Genomic DNA, 13,446 nt, shown 5'->3' on the forward strand with positions numbered 1-13,446 from the left:
TGGTATGCTTCGTTCAGTTACGTATTACTTTCTATTCCACAATTGCTCAATTCATTGTTAATATTAATGTTTATTTTAAGTTTAAGCTTTTAACTTTATTGCGGATTATATGATATTTAACTACATTTGTCAGGTTTTTACATTGTGTATTTTACATGTGTGATTCATATTTTTGTAATTTCTAAATTTTATATGATATAGCTTATCATTAAAGCTTCTACCTGTTATCTTAAATTAATTTATTCTAAATAGTCTTATTTTTATATTATAAGTATATATATTTACTTTCGAGTGCCTATGATAGATTAGTTTTTGTTTTTTTGTGTTTTATTGTTTATTTATTATTTTAGTATTATTCAGATTTGTTGCAAATAAGTATATCCCTTTCTTTATATACATATATACTTATATATTGACTTAAATGTTTTAGCTTTACATTTTTCGATGCAAACACTGCATATATTTTTCTTAGCTTATGTTATTAAATTAAATTTTAACATTATTTTTACATGATACATTAATGTATTATATTATTATTCAATTTATATTAACTTTACGAACTATTTATTTTAAATTTTTAGTAAAAAGATAGAAAGCATTAATTGAAGGGCTTGGAACAACAAAGGTAAATCCACTTTTGAAATTTTCAGCTGATAAAAACAGTTTATTCCATGATAATCAATACTTATATTACAAATAAATTTTCTATAATTAACGATGAAAATAATACTGTGGATTGAATTGATTAACTTTTTAGACAAAGTTGTCAAAGTTAAGAAACCTATGATTTATCAGTTATTATGTGCCAAAATATTGTTTTTAATTATCTAATAGTAATTTAAAAATTTGCTCAAAATTGAAATTTTAATTTATTGAAATATTAATTACTTAGTTTAAATTGAATTATAACAAACAAGTGGCATAAAACGATTAAATTCACAAAACAAACAAATTATTATTGAAATTAGTAAAATTCATTATCAGGATTCCTTTTCCTTGTTATTTGTTAAAATACAATATTTATGTATAAAAATCATAAAACTTTAAAAAAATTAGTCATATAAATTTAACATAATAATATCATAACAACAAATCAAATCTTATGTTTATAAAAATAATAATAATAATATCACAGGATTCCTTTCCTTTATTTCTTAAAATACAATATTTATATAACAATCATATAAAACTTTTAAACAAATTGTCATATAATCTCATAATAATATCATAACAACAAATCAAAATCTTATGTTTATAAAAATAATAATAATATCAGGATTCCCTTTCTTTCCTTGTTATTTCTTAAAATACAATATTTATGTATAACAAAAAAATTATAAAAACTTTTAAACAAAATCAGTCATATAAATTTAACATAGGTAATAATATCTTAACAACAAATCAAAATCTTATGTTTGTAAGAAATAACAATAATAATATCACAGGATTCCCTTTCCTTTTTATTTTTTTTTTTGCTTGAGTTACATGAAAATATTAATAAAAAATAATGTCATCAATATTCATAATCGGATAGATCAGGATTATTATTTGTATTGTCTTCAAATTGTCTGTAGAACCACATATGTTCAGCTGGTACATATTTCACAGCTAGTTCCTGAACGTCTTTTAACTTCGCTGCTTTAATTTCAAGTGCTCTATGATACAGTGTTGGAATATTTTCAAATGGGCTTTTATTGTCAATTTTATGAAGTATGTAATGCTCTTTACCAGTAGAATTTGCAGTAATACTGCAAAATAATCCGTCTATTGAATAATCTATCTGGCGATAAGACATAATAGAAAATTTATCTTTTTTTGAGTTTGTAATGTACTTTTTAAAAAATGGTTTAAAATACTCAGAGAAATTTAAAATCATATTTTGAGTCACGTTGATGACGTAAAATTTGTTTGGGTTGGTTTCTTTTACTATTGTTTGATATGTTTGTGGCAAAAATACTCGTTCTATTTTTCGTTTTTTTTGTTCAATTAATCCAAAACAACGATCGCACGGAAGAAAACTATGTCCTGGCTCAGGATACCTCTGTGTTATATTTTCTAAGCCAAACGCTTTATACCGTATTACAGAGTAGAGGTATTGAATTATTGCATTATTTTTATTTTGCGAAGAGCAGTTATCAGAAAAAAGATAAAGGGTTTTCACTCCTTGTTGAAGTAGATTTTCTAAATAGTAATGAATAAAACTTATCACTTCATTTTGGCCCTTTTTTGCAATCGACTCGTCATACATGAAAAAATAAGCTTTGTTTTTTTTTGCCGAATATATACAAAAGTTATAAGACCAAATTTGTCTCTTGTAAAAAACGTCGCCGCATGGTACGTGAGGGAGAGGCATATTCTGCTGGTAGTCGAAAGATAATACGTCCATTTTAGGATTTTCTTTTGTTTCCAAGGATAACTTTTTAAGATCAGAATAAAATATATCAGCTTTTTTTTTATGCATTTCTTTTTCTTCAATAAGCGATAATTTTATTTCTTGGTCGATTTCTGCGTTTATCAAATTCTGTAGACGATCACACGTCTGGCAGGTATCAGATTTTGGGTTACCAAATGACAAATTAAATTTCTTATTAAAATAATCTGAAAAAAACTCGTATTTCACAATAGGTTTAACTTTTTCCCCGTTTTTTAATTTTTCTAAAATGTCTTGTTCGTGTTTTTCCAAATATAATTTGTACATTTTACTGATACTTAGTTCAGGAGACAAAAATCGCTTTTCATTATTATCGTGCCTACTATAGTGCGAAATAAGTCTTGGAAAGCTCTGGATATGTGTTTTAATTTGAAATAAAATTTGATCAGAAATTTTTGAAGGCCGGTTTGCGTGTTTTCCGCGTAGATCTTTAGGACTAGGATTATTTTGTTTTATATTTGAAGAAACTAAATCTGTTTTCAAGACTTTTAATAATTGATAATGCTAAACATCTGCAATATTTTAAATTTTTTTGTTGAATTAATAAAAGTCTTAAAGTTATAATGGTTGGTGCAACATATCCTAAAAAACAAGATTTTTCTGCTTGAATTTTATCTAGTGAAACTGCAAGCGGTTCCATAACCAAACAGTATTCTTCTAAATATGCCCATTCTTTTTTTTTCAAAAACAAAACTAAACGAACGTTCCAGCTTTCCTGGTATAACTAGTGTCACATGCCACAAACGTACATGTCATTTTATATTATAAATAATCTATTATTATTTTTTTTTTTTTTTTTTTTTTTTTTATTGATCGCAAAGAATAACATCGACAACAAAGGCCATTAGTTACAAATAAGCTTATAATTCTAAATAAGTGCTAATAATAGTAATTTTTTTTTTTTTATATAAGATTGAAAAGTTTAGTTTGTTTCAGAAACTTAATTAGGTCAAGATTTTTTTTTTGGTTGAGTCCAAGTGCAGCGTCTAGGTTGTAGGATATCTTGTGCTCGGCCCGTTCTTGGTTGAACATTAAACAGTCGGCTATTAGGTGTTTGACTGTTAACAAGGTTCCGCAGGTTTGACATATGGGGGGTTCCTCTCTTGCCATCAGGAAGCCGTGAGTAATTCTGGTGTGACCAGAACGGAGTCTATTGAGAACCGTATCTTCTTTACGGTTGAGGTTAGGATTGATCCAACGATGTATGTCTCTTTTTATTTCATTTAATTTTGTGTTTTGTATCTTCCAGATTTTTTGCCATTTATATTTTGTACGTTCATTTATGAGTTTTTTCGCGTCGTCGAATGACATTTTATTAATTAAGACGGTATCTTTGTTATTGATGGCAATTGAGGCATGTTCATCGGCTATTTCATTGCCTATTATACCCGAGTGTCCGGGTATCCACATGATAACGATATTTATACCCAGACCGGAAGCTAGATTGAGATTGTTCAGAATTTTGGATGCAATATCACCGGGATTGAAAAAATTCTGCAGACTTCTTATAGTGCTCAATGAATCGCTGAGAATGATGAATTTCGAATGAGTTTCTTGTAATATAGCCTCAATAGCCATAAGGATGGCTATAGCTTCGGCTGTGAATATGGAGCAATCCGAAGGTAGTTTGTGTATAATTTTTTTATTTGGGAATATAATCGAGAATCCTACACCTTCGTGAGTTTTTGAACCGTCAGTGTATACTTCCTGGAAGTCTTTGTAGTTACTTATAATGCTTTTAAAGAAACTTTTGAAAATATTTGGCGAGGTTTGGTGTTTGAAAAGACAGCTGAGTTCAGTATTAATTAGATATGAGCTGGCCCAAGGGGGTTGAGAAATTTTTTCTTTGGTTATAATTTGCGTTATATCAAGGTTAGTGTCTTTCATCTCTTTTATGCAGAGGGGGTTGTTTTTTTCATGAATGGTGTTATTTGATTTTGAAGATCTTGCTAAATATTTGAGATGTAATTCCAGCCTTTTTATATCGGGAATAGGTTCACCGGCGAGATTATAAATACTGTATACAGGACAACTGCGAAAAACTCCTAAAGCCAGTCCCAAACCGCAGTTATTAACTCTATCTAGCCAGTTTAGGAGGGATTTGGAGGCTGTTCTGTAAAGGGATGAGCCATAGTTAAGTTTTGATTGGATTAAAACTTTATGAATTTTAATTAGAGTGTTTGTTTCCCCACCCCAAGAGGTGTGAGAGAGAATTTTTATAATTTTGACAGAATGTCCGGAGGAGGCTTTTAAGTGTTTGATGTATGGGGACCACGATAATCGTCTGTCAAAGATAACACCAAGTATTTTTACAGAGTTTCGATGTGGAACTTCAACTTTGTCAATTGTTATTTTTAGAGCATCAACAATCTTTTTTTTTTGTGAAAATAGTACAGCTAGATTTTTCTGGAGAGAATTGGAACCCAGTTTGTTTTGCCCAATTTTCTAAATTATTTGCGGTAGTTTGAAGCAGACTTTGAACTGTGTTTTTGGATTTACTTCTGCACCAGAAGTTGAAATCATCGGCGTATAAGTTGAATTTAACAGGATGCGTACAGTTTTCTGTAATGTCATTGATAGCAATCAGGAAGAGAGAAACTGAGAGAGCAGATCCTTGAGGAACACCATTTTCTTGAATAAACTCATCGGAAAGGCAATTATTTGCTCTAACCCTGAATGTACGGTTTTCTAGAAAATTGATAATGAAGTTCAGAAAATTACCTTTGCTTACAATTTTATTGAGTTTTACTAGAATGTTATGTCTCCATGTAGAGTCATAAGCTTTAGCGATATCAAGATTTACCATGCCCATAATTTGTTGATTGTTGAATGTTTGAGTGATGTCTTCTTTGATTTCGATAAGATTGTCTATAGTGCTTCGGTTTTTTCTAAATCCGTTCTGATGTGGGGAGAAGAAGGACTGTTTTTCTAAAAGCCAGTTAAGTCTGTGGTTTATAATTTTTTCAAGCAGCTTGCACATTGTGTTGAGTAACGTGATGGGCCTGTATCCTTCAATGCTGAATTTGTCTTTATCTGGTTTAAGGATAGGAATTACTATTCCACTCTTCCAGGTTGATGGCCATCTTCCTTCTGATAAAATTTTGTTGTAAAGAATTGCCAGTAGATCAAATGTTTTTCTTCCAAAGTTGTGAATAAATGCATAGGGAATTTGGTCGGGTCCAGGACTATTACTTTTGCATTTTTTTATGAAATAAACGATTTCTTGAGAAGTTATTGGATTGTTTAAAAGAATTTGATCGTTTAGATTCTCATTGACGGAGTTAACAATAATTGCCTTTTCACTTTATTGTTTGAATAATTTGAATTGCGTGTTGAAATTGTTGTTGCTGCTGTTCTTGTAAAAATATTCACCAAGTCTGTTTGAGATTAAATCAGAATTACTAATAAGATCGTTTGTGTTTTTGTCCACTAGGTTTATTTTGTTATTTCTACATAGACCTTTTAAGGATCTTATTTTATTCCATATAAGTTTACTGTCTACTTTATCGTTAATGCTGCTAGTAAATTTTTCCCAGGAAGTTTTTTTGCTTATTTTAATAAGGTATTTTGATTTGGCTCTGAGATGTTTAAGAATTATAAAATCATCCGAGCTATTTGTTTTTTTGAATGTTTTTAAGGCTTCCTTTTTGGCTAATAAAGCATCTTTAATGTGTTGGTTCCACCAAGGAACTTTGGGTTTTTGCTTTTTTGTTTTGAATTTTCCAATTGTTAAGTTACCAGAGTTTATTATGTGACTTGTGAGGGTTTCTGTTCGCTGGTTTATACTTAATTTTTCTGGATTTTTTATTTTTGATATTTCTGTTTCAAGGAATTCAGTGAAAAGGGGCCAATCTGGGTTTTTTAGATTCCATCTTTCAGTCGAATTACAAGTATCATTGTGCCGAGAAAAAATTTGAATCAGAATGGGAAAATGATCACTGCTGGTGAGATTCGGTAGTACGTTCCATTCAGTACGCTGTGCCAGACTTGCGTTGGAGAATGACAGGTCTATGCACGAAAGTTCACCGTTTATAGGGTTAATTCGAGTTGGTTCAAGGTTGTTAAGAAGTACAAGATGTTCATTTTCTAACATTTTTTCAATTTCTTTTCCTCTATTATCGGTTTTTATTGAACCCCACTCAGTGCTGTGGCTATTAAAATCTCCTGACATTATGAATGGTTTGGGAATTTGATATAATATGTTTTCAATGTCATTTTTGTTAAAAATGTGCTGGTTAGGAAGGTATATGTTACAAATGTTAAGTTCCATGTCATTCAGTTTAATGGAGGCTGCTACAACTTCTAAGTGTGAAGTTATGTTAATTATCTTACTAGGCAAATCTGATTTTATGTATATAGCTACACCACCGCTTGCACGAAGACCATCAGTTCTGTCAAATCTGTATTCTTTGTAGTTATTTAGAGTGCCCGTGTTTAAGTTGCTGAAATTAGTTTCTTGTAAACATATGATTTCTGGATTGTGTTCGGAGATTAGTAATTTTAGTTCATCCAGTTTTCTATAAAATCCGTTTAAATTCCATTGAAGAATTTTTATGTTTTTTGATTTCATCTTGATATTTTGAAGAAGTTTTAATGAGTAGATTATTGATTTATTTGATTCTGTTAGGCGCGTGTAGGATGAGCTTTAGGCTTTTATTAATTTTTATTCAATTTGGGGAGGCTCAGCAGTTAGAGCTTTGTCGAGAAGTGCATTGCAAAGTCTCGTCATTCTGTTTTTTAGGCTTGGAATATTAATTTTAGGCTTGATTATCTCTATGACTTCAATCATTTCCAAACATGTAATGTTGAACGGTTCGAGTACTGGGGCAGGATTGGGAACACCAAGCGTGTTTTCAATTATAAACTTGAATTGATTGTAATTTATTTTTTTGTTCGGTATTTCCTCAAATCTGCTTTTAATGGGCTCGAGTGTTTCATCGAGCTGTAAAACAAGATTTTCGATGGATTTATTTCGTTTTATTTTTTTTAAAGCCGGTTGAGATGTTTTATTAGGTATTGAGTTTGAGATAGTGGGAGGAATTTCTTTTGAGATCGTATCATGTGGTGGTGATTTAAGGGATGGCGAATCGGGTGTTAAACTTGATGATATCGATGAAAGTGCTGGTCTTTTCGTCTGGTTGGTTGTATTAGGAATCAGAGATATACTATCCTCTTGGGTTATATCCATAAGTACCGGATCATCTAGCAAGGCAGGTTGAATAGTGGTTGGAACAGTGCTGTTCGCATTAGAGTAGGCCATTGGTTCGGAGAGTGTATTGCACATGGGTTTATTGTGTACTATAATATCATCGGTGATATTGGAGTTGCTTATATAGTTTGTATAATCTTGGGAATCGTTTATCTTGGTTTTTGGAGCTTCTGACGGAGGATTTTTGCACTGTTTTGAGGTGTGTCCCTTGAGTTTGCATAAATAACAAGAAAGAGTATCATCGGAGAAAAAAATTCTGTGGGGAGTGTTTTCATGCATAATCAGGCCGGAGTTTGGTAATTTTTGGAAATCGTCGGGATTTATGTAAACTTGTCGTCTGAAGCTAAGGATATGAGCAAGTTCTGGAATGTTGAATCCCGCATTGACGTGAGTGATCGGGGATACTATTTGTATGTTGTGTTCTTTTAAGAGTAATATAATGCTGTCGTTTGGTATGGCGGGTGAAACATTAGAGATTATGATCCTTTTAGCCGGGTTTATTAATCTTCTAATTTTAATTGTTGTGTGGTCGTTTAATTTGATGCTGGGGTGATTATCAATTAGAAAATCAACGGAGTTTTTGTCATTGAAATAAATACAGAATCGGCTGTTAGAAATTCGGGAAACGAATTTAATGTTTTTTGGTGATATTAATTTGCTGATGGCAATGATGTATTCAATCTGTGGAAAATTATCAATTGTCTCAAAGACGATTGCTTGATCTTTTTTGGGAAGTGAAGCGTTGATAGTGGTTTCAGCGAAAGATTTTTTTCCAGCTGAGTATTTATCGGTTTGGATTTTCATGTTTAGTTGAGATGCGGAGTTTATACTTGAAACACTCTGTATGCGGTTGGTGTTGTTGCTGGAATCGTCATTAGAGTTATTTCTGCCTATTGTTATAATTGCGTCGTTGGTGAGGTTATCGGAACATTGGAAAATTGATTGAGAGTCATTAGTAGCGTTATCTGTCAAGCTATCGGCGGGCCCGCCGTTAACTATAGGGACATTGTGTTTATTGTTCGATGTTTTTGATGATTGAATAAGTCTGTCTTTAAGACTTATAGCATTGGTGGGCGAATCCCCCATTTTTTTATGGTGAATTAATAATATCAAATGTTCATATAAGAATGGGAATCGACTATATAAGTATTCATATTACCTGTACACACGTCGTAAACTAAGTATGCTTCGAAAGCTAAAAATACGAGAGCGCGATGCGATAAGCGTGTTGCTCGGACGGGAGTGCACACGTAACTGCTATTATTATTTATTACTGCTTTAATGGGTATTAAAACGTATTTATAAATAATTATTATTCGTTCAAATTAGTAGCTATATTTATAATTTACAGCATCAACATACTAAATTACTAAGAATTACATTTATACACACTACCTATCATAAAAATACGGAACATACTTTACTATAATAATATTATACACGAAATATATATAAATGAGGATCATTAATAATCTTAATATTTAATATAAAATATACATTTACGTTTGTGTAACTTTATAGGTACCTAATTGTTTTCGGATATCAATACATTAATCTATTTATATCAACTAACTAATTGAAGAATTTAACAGATATTATTCACATATTGTATGAGTCAAAAAATATCATTATTGTGTACTTAATACTTATAAACATATAATGAGCGTGTGTCTTGTGTGACTTATCGCTTATGGTATACCTAAACAACACGACATCATAAGTCATAACATATTACGATTCACGACCGTATAACCAGTATCAGTCCAAATATAATTTTATTATGAGAAATAAAACGTTAATATTTAATAAACCATATGGAAAGTTATGATTACTTTATATTTATAATTTTGTTCCATTTCTATACTTCAAAGAACCGTAAACAATGAGACTGGTTTTCAATAAATATAACAAAAATTAGTAGTTGTGTACAGAAAGCATTTTTTAGAAAAAAAAAATAATCCTATAATTTATTTATAGGATAATACAATTATTCATCTAAGATAATTCATCAGACAATAAATTTAATTTATTATCTAGATAAGATAAAAGATAATTAATTATTTATCTAGATAATTTATTTAGATAATTTATCTAGATAATGCTCAACACTGCACCTAACGGGGTTTGATAAATTAGTTTATGATGTAAGTCTTCGCATCGAGCATGTCCTAGTTCGATTATTTTAGAATAGTAGCCCCCATCTACCATTTGGGCATCCTCAAAATGTGGAACATCTCGTTATGAGGTAGTCCACGGAAATGAAGCACGATTTGAAATATTGTGGATGTATTTCTACCTTTTGCAATAATTTTATCTTTGGTACTGTTTCAATTTCCGTGAGTTTTTGACTTTCGCAGAAATCTACGTCAATGCTCTTAAATGCACTTATATTTATTTGTGGGCCCCCACAGTCGTAGGCTATGAAAGTTTGTACAGTACTGAGTTTTAATATAAAAATGTAGGTTAGTAATAATTTTATGTTGGATGAAAACATCTTTGGTTACTGTGCATTTTGTTATTTTTATATTATTATTTTTATTAATGTTATTTTATTATTATTTTTATTTATTATTGTTGTTATATTGTATGCCTTGTAATAGCGTGCTAAGCTTAAAGTACTGTTCAATCGTGGATGGCGAAATAAAGCAACACAATATAAAATTAATGTAACTTTATTAAATTTTAACAAATAAAATCTTATCGTTTAATGTGTATATCACTCTTGTCTAAAACTAAGACTCCTCTAGTCTAATTCTCTTTTCCTTTTATATCTAAATCTGAGATCACGCCACTACATAGATCGCTGACAATGTCGAATCTATTTACAATCTGGCAATGACCTCCTGACATTGCAACTTGTTATTCTGTTAAATAACTAAATTTACCTATTATATTATTTTACATAATATTATCTAATTCTAAATTAACGCACTAATGAGGATTACTACATTCCTCCACCCTTAGAATAATGTTATATAAAATAATTTTTTTTTTTTTTTTTTTATATTAAACCTCGGATTCTTTAATTGTATCAAAATGTATATTATTATAATCTCTTTTTGGTATAGGAGGCGGTACAGTCTCTAAAGTAGGTGTACATATTTTTTTACATTGATGACTTATACAAAAAAGAATAAAAACAATAACTATACCTCCTATAAGATAACTCATATAATTATTATGATTATATAAACGTGACATTGATTGTTGTGCCAGTTGGTTATCTATATCCGTATTTATGTCCTCTAATGTGCTTGATACTGCTCTTAAGTCATGTAGTTTTTCAATCTTTCCTAGTTGTTTAAAATTTATTTTTATCGTACCTTGATCTTTTATTTCTCCTACCCTGGTTAATTTGGTTTCAGGGATTATATCTTTTAAATATAAATTGTGTACTATAGTAACAGGATGTAACATTGTTTGACTCGCATATCCCCTACAGGTTTTATTTAATGTAAGTAAACCAGTTCCTGTTAACTCGATACTTTCAGTTATTTCTTCCTCCCCACACGTTATTACTACTTTTTCTAAGTTAGTTGTAAAAATCCAAGTATTCCTAAATTCTAATTTGTGAAAAATGCTCCCGGTTAAATTAAAGTATAAATATTTACAAATTTGTGCATTTTCTACGTGATTATTAAATAGCGAAATCTCACACAAATCATTCGTAGATTTCGAATGAATTGGTTGTGTCGCATAACAAAGATAATAATTTGTTATTTGTTTACATTCGTTAATTTGCTGAGGTGTAAAAGTTGTATATTGTTCTTTTGAAGGACTTACCGCTATGTAATCGTATGTAGTTTGAACATATGCAAATGTAGTTTTGTTTATTTTTACTGGCATTGGAATAACATTATAAAGATTAAAATTCTGTTGATCTACCAGCGGAATTTTTATGTTAAAAATTAATAATTGATTATTGTATGACACTCTGACCTCCGATAATTTATATAATTGATATGGTTCTAAATTATCTAAATCAATTGGTAAAGACGTTCCTTTCGGTAAACCTAATTTAATCTCTTTCATATTATTTCGTAATGCTTCTAACGATAAGACCCCCGGATGAACTTGACCTAATTTAGCTAAATTAATTATTTCCGAAATATAATTTGTTTCGAATGCATACTGATTTAAAAGTAAATTTAATAATAAATATGCATCTTGTGTGCTTATTTTGTGTTTTAATTCCATTGTTTCATTTTTCAAAAAGTTTACAGATTTCTTCATCTCACTAATAAATGTGTTTATTTGATCTCTCAAGAACTTATTATCTCTAAAGGACTGTTCCGATTGTTGTACTATCGATTTAACTACTCTAGTTTGTTGCTTCAAAATATTTAATGACGTAGTTTGAGAAGTAGTTAATTGTTGAATATTATTAGTGTTTTCCTCTGTACACATATTATCGCATACTCCAAATAATACATTTGCAATATTTCCTATTCCATTTATTAACCCTCTCCTTGCCCTTCCGTTTGGGTGTTTTAAATTGTTTAAAATACTTCCTCTTTTACTTAGAACCTCTTTAGTGTACATAAGAAATGCTGTTTTAAAATTTTCACATATAATATTTTCCTGTGTTGGTATTAACTCATTTTCCACACAGTAATGTCCCATTTCTTGTGTATATGTATCAAATATTTTTTCGCGTTCATTGTAAGTTGTTAGATTAACATATGTCAAAAGTGTCCACTGGGTATTAATTATTCTAATTGAACCTTTATTTTCGAAGTAAAGTCCCGAGTGGTTGTTCATGTGTGTATAATTGTAAAGTGTTTGTGATGTGACGTGTGTTGATGTGTGTAGAATGTATAGACATATGATAACCCTAGACAGTAATAATTTATGATTAAAACAACAATTTGAAATTATTTATTATTATTACTATCAACTACTCAATCTAATTAGTGTTAATTTTTATTCTTCTTTAAATAATTTTACGTGATTCATGTGTACTCTTATTTTTTTATTATTCCTCATTATTGTTATATTTACTGGTTCATTAATTTCAAGAACTTCGAACGGTCCTAACCAGTTTTTCTCTAATTTGCTTTTTTTTCATATTTTTTACTAATACCTTATCAGTAATTTTTAACGTAATTGGATTTGACTTTTTATCGTATTGTAATTTATTTTTATTTTTCGCGTTTATTAAATGAAATCTTGCCATCTCTTTGGCTTCCTGCATTTTATTTTTTAAATCAGTTACATAATCACTATATGTATAACTTGGATTTGGTTTATTTGCGAATGCTGATGGAATTTTTGGTTGTATACCAAAAACTAGTTCATATGGAGTGAATTTAGTTGCCGTATGAGGTGTAGTATTGTACGTAAACATAGCATAACTAACAAAGTCGCACCAATTTTCTTTTTTTTAAATCACTAAAATTTCGTAAATACTCTTTCAAAGTTTTATGTGATCTTTCTAACGCCCCATTTGTCATAGGTGAGTACGCTGTGGTTTGTAATTTCTTTATTCCTAACATTTTACACATGTTTTTAAATAATGTCGACAGAAAATTTGTTCCTTGATCACTTAATACACTAGAAGGTATTCCAAAGTAACATATAAAGTTTTCTACAAATGTTTTTGCTACCGTAGTTGCGTCTGTATCTTTTATCGGATATGCCGCCGAAAATTTTGTAAGATCATCTTGTAAAGTTAAAATGTGTGTGAACCCATTACTCGAGGTTGAAAGTGGTCCTACAATATCGAGTGCTACCCTTTCAAAAGCAATAGTTGATGTTGTAGTTATAACTAACGGTTGCCTAGTTTTCCTATTTTCCTTATTTATTT

The 13,446-nt window shown here is 30.1% G+C and overlaps 1 protein-coding gene across 1 annotated transcript; it reads right to left on the bottom strand.

The window, feature by feature from the left end:
- Positions 1-1,513: 1,513 nt before the first annotated feature.
- Positions 1,514-3,187, bottom strand: LOC112598624. The gene is made up of 2 exons (XM_025345143.1): positions 3,181-3,187; positions 1,514-2,904 (listed from the first exon to the last, which is right to left on the bottom strand). Exons 1-2 carry the CDS (start codon positions 3,185-3,187, stop codon positions 1,514-1,516), a joined length of 1,398 nt encoding a protein of 465 aa, XP_025200928.1.
- Between the last annotated feature and the right edge of the window lie 10,259 nt (positions 3,188-13,446).

This window comes from Melanaphis sacchari, unplaced genomic scaffold (assembly GCF_002803265.2).
Source record: "Melanaphis sacchari strain LSU unplaced genomic scaffold, SCAv2.0 Contig497_pilon_pilon, whole genome shotgun sequence".
Classification (NCBI taxonomy): Eukaryota; Metazoa; Arthropoda; class Insecta; order Hemiptera; family Aphididae; genus Melanaphis; species Melanaphis sacchari.